The sequence below is a fragment of the Bos taurus genome, chromosome 4 (assembly GCF_002263795.3).
Source record: "Bos taurus isolate L1 Dominette 01449 registration number 42190680 breed Hereford chromosome 4, ARS-UCD2.0, whole genome shotgun sequence".
Classification (NCBI taxonomy): domain Eukaryota; kingdom Metazoa; phylum Chordata; class Mammalia; order Artiodactyla; family Bovidae; genus Bos; species Bos taurus.
In genome coordinates this window covers 69759976-69783271 of record NC_037331.1, presented here as the reverse complement: position 1 = coordinate 69783271, position 23296 = coordinate 69759976, and the positions used below count along the sequence as shown (strand labels likewise).

Sequence of the window (23296 nt, the reverse complement as noted above, 5' to 3'; positions counted from 1 at the left end):
TGGTAGTGGCGCTGGGATCTGAACCTACTGTGCCAGCTCAGTGTTCTCACGTGGGTGGAAGCCCTCTGCATGCCGCCCAGTGCCTCGACTTCCCGCCCCCCACCCCCACCTCAGTCTATACATCCTGTCCCTTCCTCCCCACCTTTACCCCGGACCCCCTACTCCCATCCCGCGGTTTCAGCCACAATCGCCCAGCCGACCACCACAGGGTTGAAAGCCACTTCGCGCCCAGAACTACTTCTGCTCCCAGGAAGCTTTGCGTTCCCCCGGAATAAAGAGCCTTTGAGCGCGGGGGCCCCGCCCCGCCCCGCGCGGGCCCCTCCCACGGGCGCCGGCCCGGGGCGGCCGTGGGCGTGTCCCGGGCGGTGGCGCCCGCGGCCCGGGGCGGAGTCTGGCTGCCGCTCGGGGCTGCAAGGCAGCCCGAGAGGGCGAGCTCTGGCCGTAGGTGGCTCCTCCTCCGCCACTCCGCAGCCGCAGGTACCCGGCCGGCTGCGGTGGAACCGCCTTTGTACCCTCCTCCGGGGGCCCGCGACGGCCGCTGCGCGCCCAGGTCCATTGTTTCGCCGCTCTGTCTCTTCCGGACAGGTGCTGGCGGCGCGCGGGGCCAGCACGTGCCAGAGCCGCGGCCTGAGCGCCCCTAGGGATCCGCGGGCGCCCGCTGGAGCGTCCTCGGGCGCGCGGCGGGGGATGAAGTACTTGAAGCCGTGGTGGTCGGACGGCGGCAGCCTTTTTCACCTCACCATCCTGCTGAGCTTGGCGGAGCTCCGCCTGGACCTGGACCTAGACCTAGACCTCGACCTCTACCTGCTGTTCCCGCCGCGCACTCTGCTTGGAGATGAGCTGCTGCTCCGGAACGGCCAGACGAGCCACATCTCCGCGCTCAGTCCTTTCCCGGCCTCGGGAGGGTGGGGGCGCGCCGAACTGCTGCACCCCAAGTGCTGGGAGCGGGACCCCGCGGCGCCGCCAGAGGGCCGACTGCTCCGGGAGGTGCGCGCGCTGGGGGTCCCCTTTATCCCCAGTATCCGAGTGGACGCATGGCTGGTGCACAGCGTGGCTACAGGCGACGCCGACGGGGCGCACGCGTTGCTCGGCGCCGCAGCCGCCTCGTCTGCCGGGGGAGTGGGTGCCGGCGTGGAAGGCGTTAGCCAGGCTGCGCCGGGTGGCGGCGGGGGTCCGCGAGCGGTTCAGAGTAGCCCGTTGGCCGCCGGGGAGGAGGAGGAGAAGGCACCCGCGGAACGGACGGCTCAAGTGTCGGACGCCGACGGACACGCGAGCGAGGTAACAGGAGAGCGGGACGCGAGCTGGTGCTGGGGGACCTGGCCGGGAGCCCTGGTTATGGCGGGCGGGTGGGGCGGCACGCCTGCGCACCTCCACCCGTCGCCCCCGGGCAGGTGGGGTTTGCAGGTTTGAGGATAACTGTGAGCCTCTCCTTTTTGTGAATTCGACCGAAGAAGGCTTAGTGCTGTCGCTATGGCTCTTAGGCTTTTGGGAACCAAGTGGGTGAAGTCATCAGCTAGCTTATGAGGGAGGACGGTATGCTGGAAATTTTCTGGCCCACTATCTTCGTTTAGTACCTCGTGTAAAATGACATATCTTTTTCCGGAACCGAAGGCGGCCTTGGGCTCCCGGAGGATACACGTTTCTCTTAACTGCGCTCTCAGCCCAACGCGCTCACCTCCTTCGGATATGAACCCATTGCAGTTCGTTTTTAGATGCTTCTCTGGAATGAGGGGCTATGGTCAGTGTCCACTCCGAGGCCCGCAGACAGACCGGTCTGCTCTTACCTAACGATTCTCCACACCTAACAATCCACCTCCCCCCAGAACTTGTGTAACCCCTTAGCATAAAGAACACGGGTACCCTGACAGTCATCTAGTGACTAACAAGTTTCCTTTGGTTCGTAGGTTCAAACCTTTCAGTTTAACTTCCTTTTAAAACAAAGTTCACCAGAATCTATTGACTGAAGTGTCTGGTGCTCCCAACGGCGAGTTGGTGTCTACAGACACAGGATAGCAATTTCCAAAAAATCGCCTTATCCAAAGTTCCTCCAAAGGGATCTCTGTAATTGGTCCACACCTCAGTGTTAGCAATTGGTATTGATCCGCAAGAGTTCCCTGGACGTTGTTTTTGTGGAGTGCAATCTTATGCAAAATGGGGCCAGACTGGTTTGTTTGCTGCTCTTCAGAATTGCCCTGTTTGTGTAGGCAGTTGCCAGACGAGCTTCTCCGCCCTCTCCTAGAGGGGTCATTGTGTCCAAGTGCCGGGTGATTCAGTGTTAAACGTATCCGATCCCTGCCTCTTCCTGGGGCCGGAACTAATGGGATGGGGGTGGGGGAGTCTCGGTGGGCTCCGAACAAACGGAGGGTAGGGGTGGGTAGGTCTTTTCTGCTCGCTGCTCCAGCCTCCACCCTGGGGGGTGGTCTCACCTGAATCTCTCCCAGTTCAGGGGTGGAGCGTTCTGTGCCGCTCCCCTTCCCGATTCCGTGCCACCCAGGGATGAAACCCAGTGTTGGATGCTGTCCCAGATGGCACCCTGCCCCCATCACCGCTCAGTGCCAACCGGCCTCCGAAGTGTGCGAGGACCTGGAGGCACAGGAGGCTACTCTTCAAGGACTTCACTCCCCTGCCCAGGCTCTCCTGGTAGATATCTCTTTAGACCAGCAAGGCTGCCATGGGGGAAAGCTCTGGGGACCTAGGCAGAGCCAGACCTTGGATGCCCTGAGCCCAGATTTCCTAAGGAAGAGGGTGAGGTTCACCCCAGGCCATTCTCCTGGTATCACCTCCTCCAGCTGACATGTGCGGACCTGCAGGACTGTGGTCGCTGCTGGGATGACCTGGTTTTGTTCATTCTGGTGATAATTAGCTGTCGAGCACCTTACAGTTTTCACAGCCAGTTCACCTGTATTGATAACACCTTTTACATGCCCCTTGTGAGGTCCACGGGCCAGGCATCCTCATATCCAATTCATACTTGGAAAATAGAGATCCAGTGAGGTTGAGGGGCTTGGCTAAACCAGCACAGTTAATTAGTACTAGAAGTGGATCTAGACTCTGAGCCCCCCTGACTCCCAGGCTGGCACATTAAGCATCTCCACTGCACTTTTGTGTGCAAGCGTGCAGCGGAATGGGCATTACCCCCATTCCTGACCGCAGCACCACTGCTCTCCACTGCTGGATTGACTTTAAGAAGCAAATTGTACCATCAGTAATGCCGAGGTTAGACTTGGAAACCATGACTCTGGAGAAAATGGGCAGAAAAAACAAAACAGCTCTGGTTTTTGCGATCAGCAAACCTGGGTGCGGGGGCATCACATAATAATGTGCCCTCATATGGACTGCCTTACTCCCTCCAGGCCTCAGTGTCTCATCTGTTGAGTGGGAGAGTAATGCTTCCCTCGGGTGCCGTGCCCATTAAGTGGGAAAAGCATATGTGAAGTGCCAGCCTAGTGCCTGGGATATGATTGTTTTCTTCTTTTGCCCCCATCCTCAACACACCCTCCTTAACCGGTCCCCACTCAACATTTTGTCTTGTTTGTCTCTGTGTCTAGCTTGATTGGTTGTCTGTTAAGGAGGTGGGGTGGGTTGGAGCCAGACTGCCTGGTTTGGGATCCCAGTTACACCATGCATTGCTCTGTAACCTTGGGCCATTTCTGAATTTATCTGTGCTTTATTCTCACCTGCACAATAGGAATAATATAGGTGCCTACTGCAGGGGATTGTTGTGAGAATTAAACGATTCATACCATGGAATAGGCTTAGAACTGTGCCTGTCCCGTCTTAAATGCTCAAGGTTAACTTCAAAGAGAGGGAGTGCTGTGACATAAGAACATCTTAAGTTTGTTACAGATAATTCTGATGGCTTACATTTGAGTTGTAGGAGATTCTGGTTTTATAGTATAACTTTCCATAATTTTTGTACATGTGCAAAGATATTTTGGAGTAGGGGATTTTCCAAGTATCAAAAGAAGTACAGTTTTGGTTTCATTTCTTAGTGAGGCTAATCATTAGTTGCAAACAGAATGTGGAATTCCCCAGGGCAGACAAGCTTCCCTTCCTGACCACAACCATTCTCTCACAACTTATAAGGCACATGTTCTTCAAAGTCATGTACTGGTTAAACAAAGAAATCAACGGTAGTTGTGGAATTGAATGTGTGAGCATATTTGAAGATGGGGTGCCTACTTAAGAGCCAGCAGCCGTGTTTCAGAGAGCTGTTGCCACTTTACAATTGAGAGGGCTTGTGGTCATCTTGATGTGGTTTCATGCCGTGGGACAGATGGGGACCTTCTGCCCGGTGAGGGGTCCAGCAGGACCTCTGACCTTTGGAGTTGGTTTCTTGAGGTCACAGGAAGAATCTGATACAGTCAATATTTGCTTCTAAGAGTATATAAAGGGAAGAGAAAGCAGGTTGTTAAAGTGATTGTTAAAGTGAAAGTTGGTTTTTGTTTCAAAATCAAAGATAGTCCCTGATGCCTGGGCAGTTGGAGATAGATGAAATTTCAAACACTTGCCTGTTTTCAACTTACAACCATGATACAGAAATAGTCTTTTGTGTAATGATATGCATTGCAGTACGACGTTTCACAGTAGACTTTTTACTTACTAAAATATGCAGTGAAGATGCACCTATGATCTTCTCATGGGAAAGAAGAGCATGGGTCACTGTATTCGTGTTGTTGCTGTTTAGTTGCTCAGTCGTGTCCGACTCTTTGCTGCCCTATGGACTGTAGCCCGCCAGGCTCCTATGTCCATGGGATTTCCTAGAATACTGGAGTAGGTTGCCATTTCCTCCTTCAGGGGATCTTCCTGACCCAGGGATTGAGCCTGTGTCTCCTGCATTGGCAGAGGGATTCTTTGCCACTGAGCCACCTGGGAAGCCTATTAGTGTCCTAGGGCTGCTGCGACACAGTAACGTGAACCAGGCGACTTAACAGAAATGTACTGTCTCACAGTTCTGGAGGGAAAAAGGTGGAGAGAGGGTCTCAGCAGTTCTGAGGTTCCAGGCTGTGATGGTGAGGCTGAAAGTTGTGAGGGAGAGGTTCTGGGAGTTTCCAGGCCTCGCTCCTGGTTTCTGGTCATTTGCTGGCAGTCTTCGACGGCCCTTGCTTTTTACTGCATCAGCCCAGTCTCTGCCTTCTTCACATGGCACTGTCCCTGTACGCATGCCTGTAGCCAGATTTCCCTCTTTATAGGACACCAGTCATATAGGATTAGGGGCCCACCTTCTCATCCTAACCAATTACATCAGCAATGGCTCAGTTTCCAAATAAGGCCACATTCTGGGGTACTGAGGGTTATGACTTTGAACACATCAATTTTGAGGGACTCAGTTCAATCCGTTATGCTGTCACCATCTCCCCTTTCTGGGAACTCTTGGGGGTGTTCCACTTGCTTACCAACTAGGTACCAGTTGTTGAAAGTCCACGGTGTCTAGAAGCAGCTGGACTACATGTGGGACCATTTGCAGCAGGACTTGGTATAAGTTCTTGAGCAAAGCTGGTTTTTGGCTGGCTTGTTGTGCCACAACCCCAAGGAACCCCAGACTTCTTCCAGTCAGCCTTTGACCTAAAGTGGTAGGTTACAGAGACATCATCCCTCCAGTGTCTGAGTCTCCCCTCGCTTGCCCTACTTCTCGGCTTCACTCAGAATTGGAGCGCAGGGCCCAGGCCTGCCGTATGGGCAGACTCAGGCAGGCTGCTCTCGTGGTCAGTGTGCTGGCCCTGGAGCTTCACTGCTGACTGGTTATATGATCCGAAGCACACTTGTTAACCTCCCTGTGCCTTGGTTCCCTTATCTGTGAAATGGGTTGGTAAGAGTCCCTTCAGGAGGATTAAAGAGATCACACGCGTTCTTTGGGATTGGCACTTGGTAAGCCCTCCATGTTAGCAGCTGCTGTTAACTCAGCGGGGGCAGGAGGCGCTCCAGTGCCCCTTCCTAACTTATCCCTCTCTGCTTTGTTGCCACATACAGGTCTCCAGAGCATGCCTTGTTCTTTCCCGTTTTCATCTGGGAAGCCCCCCGGGGGTCCTCATTGCCTACCAGTTTGCTATTTTGTTGTTCAAGGCTCCCCATCTGATGCAGCTCCCTGTTCTGAGTTCATCTCTCCAGCTGGCCCACACCTGTAGCCTACTTGGCTACTTTGACTTTCTCCCTTCCTCTTCCCCAAATAGCCGGTTCTTTCCTGCCTTTGACTCGGTTACCTTTGCCCAGAATGTGTCCTTTCATTTCTTTCAAGTCTTTTACTGTTAAGTTCTCACTCCTCTCCACTATTACCTCAAGCATTTCCTGTTCTTTCCTTTGTGCCCTACTGCATTTTGTGACATTTCTTCTATGGGACTTGTGTTCTCTACTTTGAACTGCAGCGCCTTAAGTGTGGAAACTGGGTCTTCACTCTAATGTGCAAGTGGCACCCAGGGACAGGATTAGGAGCAGAAGCCCGTTCAATCAGCCTGTGTTGAGCTCCTCATTCATCCTCCACGTTGACTCTGCAGAGCTTCTCGGGTGCTGAGAGCTCATGTGTCTTGAGACCTTCCAGGCCAGAGTTCCAACTGCAAATATACGAAATATACGAAATCCTGATGGGCTATCTGATCGCTTAATGCCGATTTGAGTGGATGGGGCAGTGGAAAGCAGACTTTCAGGTTGGCATATAATTAATCAGGAGGTGAAACTCAGGATTGCTTAAAGTATGATCTTGCCCAGAATAGACAGGTTACTGTTCTTAAGTGCTGAGGTAGACTATGCCGCCCTCCACCCACTAAAAAATTGAAACAAAAACAAGCTTCTCACATTTGTGGTAGCCTTTCGATATGAATAGTTTGTTCTCAAAATCTAATTAAAGATGTACAGTGATATTCAAATACACTTCTGGGCAGCTGAAGCAGGCTGAGGCTCCAGTACATACCTGGGTGGTTTTTGGTTGAGTTGCAGGTGGTGGTTGGCAGACCATGGTCAGTGTTGTAGAGGCAAGGAAGGCATGGCCTTCTGTGATTGGGTGCAACTGGATTCCCTGGCATTAGCCAGGGTTCTCTAGAGAACAGAGTCAGAGTGTGTATGTGCATGTGTGTGTGTGTGTGTGTGCATGCGTACATGCATGTGTGCTAAGTAGCTCCAGTCATGACCAACTCTTTGTGACCCCATGGACTGTAGCCCACCAGGCTCCTCTCTGTCCATGGGATCTTCAGGCAAGAATACTGGAGTGGGTTACTATGTCCTCCTCCAGGCGATCTTCCCAACCAAGGGATCAAACCCATGTTTCCTGATGCAGGTTGGAGGCAAAATTTCTTCCCCAGGGAGACCTTAGTTTTGTTCCATTTTGCCCTGAAAGACTTTCAGTTGATTGGATGAGGCCCACTTGGATTATCAAAGACACTCTCTTTTACTCAGTCACCTGGTTGGGGGCCACTGTTACCCACATCTGCACAGTACCTCAGTACCTTCACAGCAACACTAGGTTAGCATCTGATGGAATTCTGAGTCCTGTAGTCTGGCCACACTGACATGTAAAACCAGTCATCACCCCATCCCAGCTCCATCTCTTCCTGGGCAACCTCCATGAGGCTTGGTGTCCAAATTGTAAAAGGTGAATATTAACTTCTTTCTGGGAAAGTTCCTTCAGCATTAAATCATACTCTATGTTAAAGGGCTAGTGCAGGTTTTGGCATAGTAATAGATATTCAGTGAGTGATTTGCTGTCATTGCTCCAGAGCTGGGGAATGTCGAACTCCCAGGAAACCCCTGACATATGGAGGAAATGGCAGATGACCACGAGGTCTTGCAGGAGGCCTTGGGCTTGTTGAGGAGGCAGAACCCTTAAGGCTCATCTGGAAAAAGAGCTGCTTAGCCTTACTTTAGAGCTGGGTTTCTCATCCCAGTGACTGTGTCAAATTACCCGGTTGTTTGATACAATGTAAATTTCAGGGCCCACCTGAGACTGGCTGAATCAGAGCCTCTCAGATGGGGCTTGGGATGGGTCTGCAGTTTCTCAGACTTCCACATGATTCTTCTGCCACCCTATGTTGATCTTAGCCATGGTGTTACTGCCGCAGGACTTTTTGATGCCCAGCAATGTAGAAATGGAGGGCAGAGGCGGGTGGGCGGGGGACGGTGCCTGGTTGAAAACTATCCTTCTGAATTTAAAGCCCAAAAGAGCTCGTAGACTGAGCCAAAGTTACCTGCTTGAGCAGCAGGACCTGGGCTAGAGCCCTGGTTTGCCAGATGTTGTTTTAAAGTTAAAGCCTGACCTGTCTAGTTCCTTGCTGGGGATGAGGAACTAACTTGCAAAAATAACTAATAATGAATGCAGAACTAACTTGCAAATACATACAGTTCAAAATTAACTCATGCTTAAGTTCTAGAATAGGTGAAGCTAGGGTACAAATATGAGAACTTTCTGGGAGTGTCTGAGAACTTTAAATATTCTCTTTCACAGTTGAGGTACAAGTTAAATGAGTGCCTGCATTTGTCAGAATTGTGCAGTTAAGGTTTATACAGTTCTGGCCAGGTATACCCTACCTAAAAACTATGAGAGAGTGATTGAGTTGTGTGGAGGGGAAGGGTGGTGGGATTAGTGATGTAAGAACAACAGGTAAGGGACTTGCCTGGTGGCCCAGTGGTTAAGACCGCGCTTCCAATGCAGGGGGCTTGGGTTCGATCCCCAGTCTCTTCGTGGTCTCAATCCCTGGTTGGGAATTAAGATCCCATACCTCAGGGTGTAGCCAAAAAACAAAACCAAAAAGGAATAGCAGAAGATTGTTGATAATTTTTGAAACTGGATGATGGGTTCATGGAGGGCTTGCTATATTGTATTCTGTTTATTTTGTGTGTTTGAAATTTTCCAGTGTGAAGAAAATACAAAAACATCATGCATGTTGAAGGCCACTTGGCCTGTCCTGCCTGCTGGAGTAATGTAGCATTACATGAATCTGTCCTGCTCCCCCTCCCCCCCTCCCCTCTGCTCTGCCCTGCCCTCTCCTGGTCCCTCTGCTCCCCCTCTCCCACTCCCCTCTGCCCTCCCCTCTCCCAGGCTCTCAGCCTACACATGGGGATTACTTGTGGGAGAAGCAGCTCCTTTTAAAATCAAAGCCTGCAGGTTGGAGTTCAGCCTGCCCTTGTGTCCCAGGTGTTGAGTCTCCTGTTTGGAAACACTGGCTGTCTTCATACCCAGCTTCTCCTGGTGGGCTGTCACACTGAATGGCTTAGTTTCAGCCTCGTGGAGGATGCTTGCCAATTTTTTTAGCTGCTTCCTCTAGGAGCCTTCAGAAGTGAGTTTAGTCTATAGCACATTTTAGGGTGAGCAGTTTCCAGCACATAATAGCAAATGGAGAGAATGGAGATTGGATAATGGAGTCCTGTCCCCCATCCCTGTCACCAGCATAACAATCACCAGCGCAGGGCCAGTCTTGGCTCATCTGTCGCTCCCCATGTCCCTCCCCCCATTAGTTTGAAACAAATTCCAGACATCATTTCTTGTGATTCTTGTGCCAGCTCTTTGCAGAGACTTAGTCAAGAGGAGAAAAAAGCCTGGATTTGTTCCTTTCCTGTTCTTCCCACTACGTTCATCAACTCAGAAAATCTTCTATAAATATTTTAGGGTATATATCCCTAAAGGACCCTTCTAAACATCAACACAATGCCAAGACCACACCTAAAAAAAAATCAGCAAAAATTTGTTACCACTGAAGGTCTAGTTCGTATTCAACCCCAGTTATGTCATGATAAATTTTTTCACAGTTGGTTTGTTGGACTTGCAATCCAAATAAGATCAGTGCCATGCGCTGTAGCCAGCTGTTCTGCTTGATATTCAGAGACGGACTTGTTTTATTCGTACGGAGCGAACTCTTCCCATGTCTGCAGTTCTTATCTGTGTGAAACAAGTGGGAGCCATCGTGGGTGGTGGTGCAGTTGGCTTTCCGGTAGGAAGAAGGCACCCTTCGTCCTACAGAAGAGGAAATGAAGAGCCTTCAGCGAATGACTTCTCACAGCAGCAGACAGGGGTGTTGGGACACCCAATGACTACCAGTGAAAGGCGGAGCCCCGGGTAGGGGGAGAAATGTCCAGGCCTCTCCTGTTTCCCCCATCACCCTCTCCAGCCTCCTCCTGTACCCTCCCACCAGTGAATCCTGCTGGGAGCCCCAGAGTGTGCAGGGCTCAGTTTCTGGGGGAACACATGGGGACCTGGGGGGGCAAATAAGAACCAGGACAGTGTCCATGAGCAGGCTGTCAAGTAAAAACGCCTGCAGCCACACCCTGTTAAGTCACTTACCAGGTCAGTGACTCAACAGCAAGTTGCTTAACCTCCCTGTGCCTCAGTTTCCCCCTTTGTAAGAGGAGAAAAGAGCAGTACCTGGGATGCCAGGCAACTTCAGTGAGATCATGATTGTGGTGCCTGGCCCAGAGTGAGTGCTCAATCAGTGTGAGCTATAATTATTATAAACTGCTGCAGCAAACCACCCAGGCTAGACAGGACACAGTCTCTCTTTATCTGGCTCCTCGTTTCTCTCTAGACCTGATGACTCCAGCTTGCCTCCAGCCTAGAGCCAGGGCCTCAGAATTCTCTGGCCTTCATCCCTCTCCCTCTGATATCATCCTTCTCGTAGGCCCCACACTGTTCTTTGTCTCTGAAGGTTCTTCCAACCCTGAAGGTCACACCAGGTCTTAGTCTCTCCTCCCCCAGATCACTAAATGAAAGGCCTAGCCAGTGAAGCCAGCCGGAACTGTTCACAAAGAGTGTTTTCAGCGTCGAACTCTCCATCGTCCTCTTCCGGTCTCAGCACAGGATAGTAAGTACCGAGTCAGAAATCATGCTGCCAGATACCAGAACTTCTAAGACTCAGCAAAGAGAAGAGTCCAGCTTTGCTTCTTTCTCCCCTCTCCACTATCCTTCGTTGTCTCTGAAAACCTTCCTTTGAGGCTCAGCTCTGCTCCCTAACTCATCTGTGGTAGCAAAGATGAGTTAACAGCTGGAGGACAGGTGTCAGAAGGATACAGCCCTCGGTACCAGCAGGGAAGGATGTGGGAGAGGGGTGGTTAGGAATGGGGATTGATACGTTCACACTGCTGTAGTTGAAACAGATAACCAACAAGGACCTACCGTATATAGCACAAGGACGTTGTTTAGTTGCTCAATATTCTGTAATAACCTAAATGGGAAAAGAATCTGAGAATGAATAGATACATGTATAGAAAAAGGGAAAGTGTTAGTTGCTCAGTCATGTCTAACCCTCTGCAACCCTCCAGACTGTGTAGCCCTCCAGGCTTTCTGTCCATAGGATTCTCGAGGCAAGAATACTGGAGTGGGTTGTCATGCCCTTCTCCAGGGCATCTTCCCGACCCAGGGAGATACATGTATATGTCTTACTGCCACCTGAAACTAAGACAACATTGTTAATCAACTAAACTCGAGTATAAAATAAACATTTAAAAAAATTATTTACAGCCCAGTAGGAAAGAAAAGACCCATATAATTGTAATTTTACATAGAATAGAAGGCATGTCATAGGAGAAACCTACAGGCTATGGGATTTTTGAGACAGAAGAACCCAGTTTTAACTAAGGGGCCCAAACTGAGAAGGTCTGGATCCATGCAGAGGATGGGGTGGCTAGGCTCCCAGCAGTCAGGGCTGTGGCGGGAGGGCCTGCCTTTCACCAGCTGCCAGTTCAGTGCAAGTCCCTGGGTGGTGGTGAGCACCCCAGCTCACAAGTTTACGATGGCTTCCTGTGGTGAGCATGGAAACTTTCTTCTTTTTTTTTTTTTTAAATTGAGTCCCAGCCTGAGAGTAAAAATCACCTACCTACACACAAATAAAAAGTAACTTAATGATGGGTTTTGCTTACCCATTCTTTAAGAGCATGGACCATGAATCACCAGTATATACAACAGTGCTTGTAAAACACTTGTACTGTCTGTTTCAGCTCCTTGTCATTGAGTTGAGGAAAACAGGAAAAGAAGAAAGCAAAGAGATAGTAATTACTGGCTACTAGGGGCTGGGGTCGCTTTCTCTTGGGGTTCTAATTGAGTTGTCAGAAGTTAGTCATTAATTACAACTCTTCAGAATCAAAAAGCAGTAGAAAGTACTGATGTTTGCATAGGATCTTAAAATGTATAAAGTGCTTTTCCTCAACCACTTCCTTAAAATATGAATTAGAACTGTTACCCTTCATGTCACAGACAAGGAGACTGAGAGTCAGAGTGGCCCAAGGTCACAGCTGGTAGGATTAGGAGTGGCCTCTCTTACTCAGCTGTTTTTGGACATGAGTCTTCCTAGCCAGGAGGCTTTTATGGGACCTTGTAGACTGTGCAGAGTATACAAGTGCAATAGCCCTTTTTCACTTTCTAAATAGAAATAATATTGGACCTCCCTCTCCTCGTCTTGTGTTCGTGGTGTCTCCACCCCACCCCACCCCAAGATAGAATTGCTTAACTGTCACAAATCGGTCCCTGGGAAGAGGACTCTCTCTGAGCCCAAGTTGAGTGGGCAGGATGTTTCTAAGGGAGTACATTTCCAGTTTACAGCTGTGGAAGGGAATACAAGAAAGCAAATTTGGACAAAAGCAGGAGTCAAACTGGAGCAGGGCAGTGCCAGGAGCTCTGGGGCTTAAGTGACCCTTCACAGTTGTCCCATGATGGGTGAGGTTGCCAGGCCTTTGTGCTCTCTCTGTTCAGTCCTGAGATGTAGGTGCCCCAGGAACAGTGTCACCTTAGGTGAGGGGGCCCTAGGTAGGCGAGGCATTCTGTAAAGGCCCAGCTGGAGGCTCTTTGCTCCCAGGTCAAGGAGAATTCTTTCAAACTTTCCAGTGAGGAGTTCTGATGTTCCATAAAGCTTCCCAATTCTTTTTTCTTCAAAACTAGCATGACAATGATACAAAAAAAAAAAAAAAAAAGAAAGAATCCAGGAATTACTTTTATGCATATTCCTGCAAAACATTAAATAAAATGTTAGCAAGTCATACAGAAATATAGGTGCATAAAGCATTTTTTAAAATGGATGTATTAGTTATCTATTGCTGCAGAGGAGATTATTCCAAAACTTAATGACTTAATACCACATTTATTATCCTATTTATTATGTGAGCTAGAAATTCTGGAGTGGCTTAGCTGGGTGGTTCTCCTTCCTGGTTTCAAGAGATTGTAGTGAAGATGGTGATTGGAGTGCATTTATCCGAAGGCTGAACTGGAGCTGAGAGATCCAGTTCCAAGGTGGACCACTGACAGCTGTGGTCAGGAGGCCGCAACTCTACTCCAAGTAGAGTTGGAAAGGCCAAGGCCTCTCTGTAGAAAGCTTGAATGTCCTTGCAACGTGAGTGCTCGCTTTCACCAGTACGAGTGATCCGAGGGAGAGCAAAGAGGAAGCCACGGGGCTGAACCATTACGCCCACATAATAATACTCCTTTTGTTAAAAACAACTCATTAAGTTTGGCCCCAACTCAGTAGGGGGGTTAATCTTCTTGAAGAAGAAGAAAAGAGTGTTATATATAATTTGTGGATATTTTTGAAACACCTAAGTATTCAATATCCATTTCTACTTTTAAAAATGCCCTTCAAAAATAAGGATAGAGCTTCATACTACCAAATCCTCAGATACAGTCTTGTATCCACTTTCTACTCCTTATCCTGAAATGAAGGCTTTATTTTTCTTTCTTTCAAACTCAGTCCTGCCATTTGTCCTTTGGAGTCTTTATCTATAGCTTTCTGAATGTTATCCTTTCTCCTCAGTCATTGCCTTACAAACATATTCCAGCATCTCATCTTTAAAATATTGCTCTGACCCACTTCCCCAGCCACTTCATAGCCAAAATTCTTGAAAGAATGGTCTGTATACTGTTCCCAATTTGTTATCTCCCATTTACTCTTCAACACCGTATCACTGGGCTTCTACCTTAAGTTTTTCGAAGGCCACCCACACACTGCTTTCTTATTGCCAAATCCATTGGATACTTTTCTGTCCTTACTGTGCGCAACCTCCAAGCAGCATTCAACACAATCAACCACTCCATTCTTATTGAAACAGTTTTGGATTCTGAGACACTGCTATTCTGTCTTCCCCTGCAACTCATTTCTTGTCTTCAGTCTTTTCTCACCAGCTTTTCTGCTTGACCTCTGAATGTTTCAGTTCTGCAGGACCCTGTCCTGAGCCCCTTCTAGCTTTGTGCTCGCTTGTTGGAATCTTGTTAGTTCCTGTGTGTGTGTTTATGTTGATGTGTTTCCAGTTTTTACTTTCAGTTCAGACCTTTGCTCTAAATTCCAGATTCTCATCTCAGTAATGTAATAGATGTTTCTGCTTGACTTTTTACGTCTCAAACTTGACATTTCCAAAATGGAAGACCCCTCAGTTTCCCTTTTTAATGGTTCTGTTTGTAACTATCCACCATCTTTATTCAAGCCAGAAATCTAGGAGTCATTCTAAATTTTCTTCCCTTTCCTTGATCTCCCATTTCCAGTCCATCAACAAGCCCTGTCTCATTTTACACAGCGTATCATGGATTCTTCCACTTCTCTGTCACCACCACCTTTTTCCAGACTCTTATTTCTGTGTGCATGTGTGTGTGCACGCGTGCGCACTAAAGTCACTTCAGTCATGTCCGACTCTGTGCAACCCCATGGACTATAGCCCGCCAGGCTCCTCTGACCATGGGATTGTCCAGGAAAGAATACCGGAGTGGGTTGCCATGCCTTCCTCCAGGGAATCTTCCCAACCCAGGGATCGAACCCTGGTCACTTATGTCTCCTGCACTGGCCAGCAGATTCTTTACCACTAGGCCATCTGGGAAGACTGTTACCTACTGTCAATTAATTACTGTAGTAACCTCCTAACTGGTCTCCCCACTTCCATGCTTGGATTTTCTCTGTAGTTGCAGAGGAAGAAGAAATAACTGTAGCTCAGATTCCTACTTTAACTGTAACTTTTCCTGTCTTGGCCCTTTTGCTGCGCATGCTTCCATCCTTAGGAGAACTCAGGCTTTCTGTCATGTCTCTAGTCTCTCCCCTACTCCTGGCTAGGACTCTTCCCTTACTGTCTTCATAGTCGCAACTTGTTTCATACATACATTGATCGGAGACTGAATGGGAGAAGGTGAGTAAAAATGCTACTACTGTAGTAGACCCCAGTAGAAAACCCAGTAGAAAAGACCCCAGAAGAAAAATGGACAGAGACCACACAGAGTTCACAGAAAAGGAAATACAAATGCTTTTAAACTTGTGAAAGATGTTCAACTTCACTCATAATAAGAGAAGTAGAAATTAAAACTACAGCGAGATGCCAGTTTTCATCTATCACATTGGCACGTTTACTGGTAGGAGTGTAAGTTAATTACCACAAACATTTTCAGAGGCCATTGGGTAGAATCCATCAAATAAAAAAATGCATGTATGTGTTGACCTAGGGAAATAGATGGGGAAACAGTGGAAACAGTGTCAGACTTTATTTTTGGGGGCTCCAAAATCACTGCAGATGGTGATTGCAGCCAAGAAATTAAAAGACACTTACTCCTTGGAAGGAAAGTTATGACCAACCTAGATACCATATTCAAAAGCAGAGACATTACTTTGCCAACAAAGGTCTGTCTAGTCAGGGCTATAGTTTTTCCAGTAGTCATGTATGGATGTGAGAGTTGGACTGTGAAGAAAGCTGAGTGCCGAAGAATTGATGCTTTTGAACTGTGGTGTTGGAGAAGACTCTTGAGAGTCCCTTGGACTGCAAGGAGATCCAACCAGTCCATTCTAAAGGAGATCAGTCCTGGGTGTTCTTTGGAAGGACTGATGCTAAAGCTGAAACTCCAGTACTTTGGCCACCTCATGCGAAGAGTTGACTCATTGGAAAAGACTCTGATGCTGGGAGGGATTGGGGGCAGGAGGAAAAGGGGACGACAGAGGATGAGATGGCTGGATGGCATCAGTGACTCGATGGACGTGAGTCTGGGTGAACTCCGGGAGTTGGTGATAGACAGGGAGGCCTGGCGTGCTGCGATTCATGGGGTCGCAAAGAGTCAGACACGACTGAGTGACTGAACTGAACTGAGCATACATTCTAGGAATTTATTTTACTTAACACATGTGTGCAAAGAAGTATGCATAAGGACATTTTAATTTTAAGAAATGATTGGAGACAAATATCCATCATTAAGAAACTAATCAAATCCATTGTGGTGACAGGAATGTATTGGTTGCTCTCCTCTGTACACAGCTCTTTCTGTTTTTAGATCTTTGCTAAAATATCACTCCCTTGAGAGGTCTTCCCTAACCAGTCTTTCTAAAGGTGGGTCCCCCCTTCTTCTCTTTCACTTGCCATAACTTGCAGTAATTTTCTTAGTTCACTTGTATTTTGGACTTCCTCTCCCTTCAAATCTAAGCTGTGAAGAGGCAGTCTAGACTTTTTTTCACTATTGTATCCCCAGCATCCAGTATACTATTTGGGATTTAATATGTATTGATTGAATGAGTGAATGAATAAGGAAAGCTGCATGATACCCTTATTGATGGAACATTATGAGTAAAAAATAAGAATGGCAGGTGTGATAATGTGATGTAATACGTGTTTAGTCCTCATCTGCCCCCACCCCCACCCCTATGTGGCAGAGCTCCCAAAGACCTTGGAATTTCCTAAGCATGAGAGCGATGGGAGCATCTTTTGTTATAATATTTGGTCTCTCAGTCCTCAGTCCTGAAATAGTTCCAAAGCCCTGAAGGTGAAAGGAAGTTTTTCTTATTTATAACATGCCCCTTCTAACCACACCTGACTTACGGGGTTGTTTTTTGTTTTTTAATATTTATTTGGCTGTGTCATGTCTTAATTGCAGCATGTGGGATCTAGTTCCCTGACCATAGATTGAACCTGAGCCCCTTGCATTGGGATTGTGGAGTATTAGCCACTGGACCACCAGGGAAGTCCCTTCATTCTGTTGATGAGGTAGCTTTGGGAGAGCCCCCTAAAGATGGGAGCTGGTTGCCAGGGGAACCAACCACATGATGAGAGGATTAGAACTTTAAACCCTTCTACCCACACCCACACCTCTGGGGAAGGGAGGGTGCTGTAGATTGAGTTCAGTCACTAACAGCCAATGATCGCTCAACCATGCTTGTGTAGTGATACCTCCATAAAAAGCCAGAAGGAGGACTTTGGAGATCTTCCAGGTTGGTGATCACATGGAGGTGCTGGGAGAGTGGTGCAGAGCATGGCAGCTTGTGACCTTTCCACAGTCCTTGCTTTTAGGCATCTGTTTGTTTCTGAGTTGTGTCCTTTTGTAATAAAATAGTAATCTAGTGAGTAAAATGTTTTCCTGAGATCTGTGAGCCACTCTATCAAACTAATCACACCAGAGGAGGAGGAGGGTTATGGGGACCTTTAATTTATAGGCACTTGGCGGGAAGCAAGGTAACCACCTGGATTTGGAACTGACCTCTGGAGGGAGAGAGAGCAGTTTTGAGACTGAGCCTTTAACCTGTGGGATCTGATGCTGCCTCTAGGTAGATAGTGTCAGAACTGAATTAAGTTATAGAACATGCAGGTGGTGTCCCAGAACTGCTAGGTGTATGAACAGCCCACACATCTGTTGCCAGAAGTGAAGTAGCAGACCATTGAGAATGGAGGGACGACACAGTGTTTTCTTTTACATCAGATGTCATCATTATTATTGAGCAGTATTCTGAAAGCATGAGCAAAGCAATTAGACAAGAAAATGAAATAAATTTAAATCGTGAGAAGGAAGAGGTGAAAAATAATTAGTAAAGCAATGGACATGACTGTATACACTTTGGGGGAAAAAATAGAAATTAACAGGAATTATAATGGAAGAATAGTTTTTTGAGACTACCTTCTGTTGTTGCCTTGGACAAAATGAGTTTGCCATATAGGAATTTTAGGGGATAACTTTAGTTAGATATAATTTCAAACTTTAAAAAAAGTTGTGAGAATAGTATATATCCTTTACTCAGATTTGCCTGTTGTTTACATTTGGCCCCATTTGAGTTACCTGTTTATAATTATATCTATATACACATACAGTTCTTTCATTCTGAAACACCTAAGAATGAATTGCAGCCATTACGTATAGTACTTCCTAGTATGATCTATAACCAGTTAAACAGAATCAGGAAAATTTAACATGAATCTAAGACTATAATCTATTGTCCATACTCAAATTTTATCTATTGCCCCAGTAATATCCTATGTAACTACTTTTTCTCCTGGGTCTGCATCTAACCCAGGAGCACATGTTGCATTTACTTGTCAAATCTCTTAAATCACCTTTAATATGGAAAAGTTCTTTCAGTTCCTGACCTTTAGATTTTGGAAGAATATCTTTATTTTGTAAAGTGGCTCCCAATTTTGATTTGTCTGATGTTTCCTCATTACACTGAGATTATGAACACCACAGAAATGGTATTGTATCCTTCATATTGTGTGAGGAGGCATCTTGCTTTATTGCCATATTGTGATGATAGATTTGATTGCTAGTTTATTTTTCTTTTGAACTTATTTTGTGTTGGGGTGCAGCCAGTTAACAATGTTGTGATAGTTTCAGATGAACAGCAAAGGCACTCAGCCATACACGTACACATTCTTCCCCCAACCCCCGTGACCCCATCCGGGCTGCTGGGTAACACTTGACCACTTGGTTTAGATGGTGTTTGCCAGGTTTCTCCTGAAGGGTTATTAGTTTTCTCTTTGTAATTAAAAAGTAATCTGGGGTGATACTTTGAGGCTACTTAAATATTTTTATTTTTCATCAAGTTTTTATTCCCTAGTTTCAGTATTCATTCATGATTTTCTAACTCCATCATTCTTCTATATTTATTAGTTCCATTCTACTGTAAGGGAGATATTTCCCTTTTTCCTCATTTACTTGTTTATACTGAAATGAACTCGGTCCTTTTATTTAACACATTTATTGAGTTATGATCCATTATTATATGATATAATAGGATTTTTAACCTATTTTCTGCTTCTTGCCATGTGATTTGTGGTCATACAGAATTTCTCTATCTTCCATTCTTCTCCCGAGTTTTAAGGCAGGCCATCTTACAGACTTTTGTTACCAAACTCTTAAACACTTTGAAAGTTTCCTTATGGGCTTGATCTAGTTAGGTGTTAGCCACTGGTTTCCTCTGTTATTGTTTATTTATGTATTGTTATAGATAACATTCTCATGTTTGCAAGTTTATGTGTCTCTCTACATGTGTTGTATTAATTCTGATATTACAGACTAAGGAGACCTTGCTTCATGGTTCTAAAATAGATCTTGTGATTTAGAGGTTAGAAGCTTCTATGCCCACCAGCAGCAAATTTATTTGTAAACAAAGTTAACTGCCTCAGGAATTTAGAATTTTGAATTAGATTCTCTTAAAGTTATGACCAACCTAGAGAGTATATTAAAAAGCAGAGACATTACTTTGCCAACAAAGGTCCGTCTAGCCAGCGCTATGGTTTTTCCAGTAGTCATGTATGGATGTGAGAGTTGGACTGTGAAGAAAGCTGAGCACCGAAGAATTGATGCTTTTGAACTGTGGTGTTGGAGAAGACTCTTGAGAGTCCCTTGGACTGCAAGGAGATCCAACCAGTCCATTCTAAAGGAGATCAGTCCTGGGTGTTCTTTGGAAGGACTGATGCTAAAGCTGAAACTCCAGTACTTTGGCCACCTCATGTGAAGAGTTGACTCATTAGAAAAGACTCTGATGCTGGGAGGGATTGGGGGCAGGAGGAGAAGAGGATGACAGAGGATGAGATGGCTGGATGGCATCACCGACTCAATGGACGTGGGTTTGGGTAAACTCCGGGAGTTGGTGATGGACAGGGAGGCCTGGCGTGCTGCGATTCATGGGGTCACAAAGAGTCAGACACGACTGAGCAACTGAACTGAACTGAAGGCTTAACAAAAGAAACCTTCTCTTGGCAAAAGATTGAGGTTAAAAGAGTGATGACGAGTCTTATCTTTTCCCTTCTTCCCTGAATTTAGATGGGAATCAGAGTTTCAGTTGCAGAAAAGAGCAAGACTATGGAATCTCACTCATCAGAAATTGCATACAAACTCTTAGGATGTTGTATCTAGGAGTTCATCTGTTCAGCAACTATTATTAAGGGTCTGCTGTGTGCCAGGCTGTGGTGTAGGCAGAGGGTATACAGCAGGAATCAAGCAGAGTCCCTGCCCTCAGGAAACTTGCATTCTAGTGGGACAGATTAGACAATAAACAAATAAAATAACATGTTCAATTCAGTCGCTCAGTCGTGTCCAACTCTTTGCAAGCCCATGGACTGCAGCACTCCAGGCCTCCCAGCCCATCGCCAACTCCCAGCGTTTACTCAAACTCATGTCCATTGAGTCAGTGATGCCATCCAACCATCTTATCCTCTGTTGTCCCCTTCTCCTCCTGCCTTCAGTCTTTCCCAGCATCAGGGTCTTTTCAAATGAGTCAGTTCTTCACATCAGGTGACCAAAGTATTGGAGTTTCAGCTTCAGCATCAGTCCCTCCAATGAATATTCAGGACTGATTTCCTTTAGGATGGACTGGTTGGATCTCCTTGGAGTCCAAGGGACTCTCAAGTGTTCTCCAACACCACAGTTCAAAAGCATCAATTCTTTGGCGCTCAGCCTTCCTCATAGTCCAACTCTCACATCCATACATGACTACTGGAAAAACCATAGCTTTGACTAGATGGACCTTGGTTGGCAAAGTAATGTCTCTGCTGTTTAATATGCTGTCTAAGTTGGTCATAACTTTTCTTCCAAGGAGCAAGAGCCTTAATTTCATGGCTATAGTCACCATATGCCGTGATTTTGGAGCCCCAAAAAGTAAAGCCAGCCACTGTTACCACTGTTTCCCTATCTATTTGCCATGAAGTGATGGGACCAGATACCATGATCTTAGTTTTCTGAATGTTGAGTTTTAAACCAGCTTTTTCACTCTCCTCTTTCACTTTCATCAAGAGGCTCTTTAGTTCTTTTTCACTTTCTGCCATAAGGGTGGTGTCATCTGTGTATCTGAGGTTATTGATATTTCTCCCGGCAATCTTGATACCAGCTTGTGCTTTTTCCAGCCCAGCATTTCTCATGATGTACTCTGCATATAAGTTAAATAAACAGGGTAACAATATATAGCCTTGATGTACTCCTTTCCCTATTTGGAACCAGTCTGCTGTTCCATGTCCCATTCTGTTGCTTCCTGACCTGCATACAGATTTCTCAAGAGGCAGGTCAGGTGGTCTGGTATTCCCATCTCTTTCAGAATTTTCCAAAGTTTGTTGTGATCAACGCAGTGAAAGGCTTTGGCACAGTCAATAAAGCAGAAGTAGATTTTTTTTCTGGAACTCTCTTTTTCAATGATTCAACGGATATAGGTGTTAGTTACTGTGTATTGGAAGGCTGATGGGAATTATCCAATAGACAAGGAAGTATTGTTGATACAGAAAAGAGGATAGGGTAGCAGAAGCAATGTCTTCGAGCACATGAGCTACTTGTGATGGAGGATGTGAACAAGAGATCATTGAGGTAAGAAGACCAACATGTACAGTGTCAAGAATTTGGTACAGAGAACAGAGAAGCAAGTAAAACCAAGTGGGCCATCAGCACATTAGCCTCCTTTTCCTTTTGCTCTTGCTTTGATTTCTCTCCTTGTTTTAGCATCTGTGTATTTACATTTCTTTGACTTTTATTTTCTTTTTAAAGATTAACATTCCTGTGGTTTAGAGTAGGGGGCAGTAATGCTGTCCTTGAGTTAGTCCAGTATGTTTTGTTGCTGGAAGAGAGAAACTAAAAACAGATCCTTGGAAAGAATTTAAGAGGCCTTGATGTTATGTTGGGCTTCCCTGTGGCTCAGATGGTAAAGTGTCTGCTTGCAATGCGGGAGACCCAGGTTCGATCCCTGGGTCTGGAAGATGCCCTGGAGAAGGAAATGGCAACCCACTCCAGTATTCTTGCCGGAGTCTGGTAGGCGACATTCCCTCAGGCGACAGTTCATGGAGTGGAACACAACTCAGAGTTGGACACGATTGAGCTTAGTGGGGAAATGGTATACAGAGAATTTTTAATATAATTGGAAGTATCAGAATATATATTATATGCTAAATGGCAACTGTTTGAATGTTCAGAAGAATTCTCTAGCCTTTTAATTATCTGTCTCCTTTTAATTATCTGTCTCCTAAGTTAAAGGTGAAGGACTCATCTGTATAAATAAGCATAGTTGAAAATATCAATGGAGATGTTAGTTTAAGCTTTTACATTAAATTTTTTTCAAAATAAAAATTTATTTACATTTTTTCTGATTGTAAAAAAATACATGTTTATGGTAAAACATTCAAACAGTACAGAAATGTATAAAATGAAGTCAACTCTCTTTACCCTCCCTGAAGTCAGGGGGTTTATAAATGCAAATAATTTACATTATCCAGATCAGAACAGCCTGTCTCACAGTGAGTTTTTGAAAAGGACAGGACACAAAAGTGACCTTTGTTTCAGAATTAAAATGTTTCTTTGATACCAAAATAATGAAATGTCAGTCTTAGCTTTCGACTTGTGGGTTTTCCTGATCACTGAGCAGTAAGTACAAAACAGTTTTAAAGATTTTACTTATTTGATGAAATGTGGATTTGTACTTAGCACATTTTGGGGTCGGTCCTTTTTATAGGAGAATGAGGTATTAAGAGGTGTGAGTCACAGTCCCCAGCATGAAGAAAATGAGCAAAGATCATCAACCCAGAAGGAAAAATCACTACAGCAGAAGAATGAAGATGAAAATAAAGTAGCAGATAAGCCTGCCTGGGAGGCAGAAAAAACCACTGAATCTAGAAGTGAGGTAAGCATGTCAGAATATTCCAACCATACTATTTTGGCTTTAAGGTAGATTTTATGTCTTTTGACAATTTGTGTTGAGAATGGATTTTATATATGTGTGCCTTACTAGAAGTAAATTTGATATATGAAAATACATATTTTTTAAAATTGTGGATGTGGTTATTTTATTTACAAAGGAATTAGCCATAGACCATTATATCTGGTTAAACCCACACACCCGTCCAGAAACCTGCTAGCAGGTTTTGTTGTGGTTTTGATTGAGGATTCCTGGGTTCAGGATGCCGGCATCTCTGGCATCTCAGCCAGAGATGGCTGGCATCCTGAACCCAGGAATCCTCAATCAAAACCAGCCACTTTCAGAAGTAGTAGACAGGTTGGCTAGGTCTGGGAAAGGAGAGAACCCTACAGGGATATCACTCTCAATCCGGTTGGAACTTGGGCTCATACCCTCGCTCAGTCTCCTGGTGCACCATGCTCACTGGGCATCCATGAGCCCACTTTGCATCTTTGGCC

The 23296-nt window shown here is 46.0% G+C and overlaps 1 protein-coding gene across 1 annotated transcript in view; it reads left to right on the top strand.

The window, feature by feature from the left end:
* Positions 1-481: 481 nt before the first annotated feature.
* NFE2L3 (NFE2 like bZIP transcription factor 3) overlaps positions 482-23296 on the top strand; it is a 34433-nt gene continuing 11618 nt past the window's right edge. Inside the window, exons 1-2 of the mRNA NM_001077899.2 lie at positions 482-1278; positions 22617-22784. Coding sequence (NP_001071367.2) covers positions 688-1278; positions 22617-22784 — 759 coding nt within the window. The 5' untranslated portion in view covers positions 482-687. The remainder of the gene's footprint in view (positions 1279-22616; positions 22785-23296) is intronic.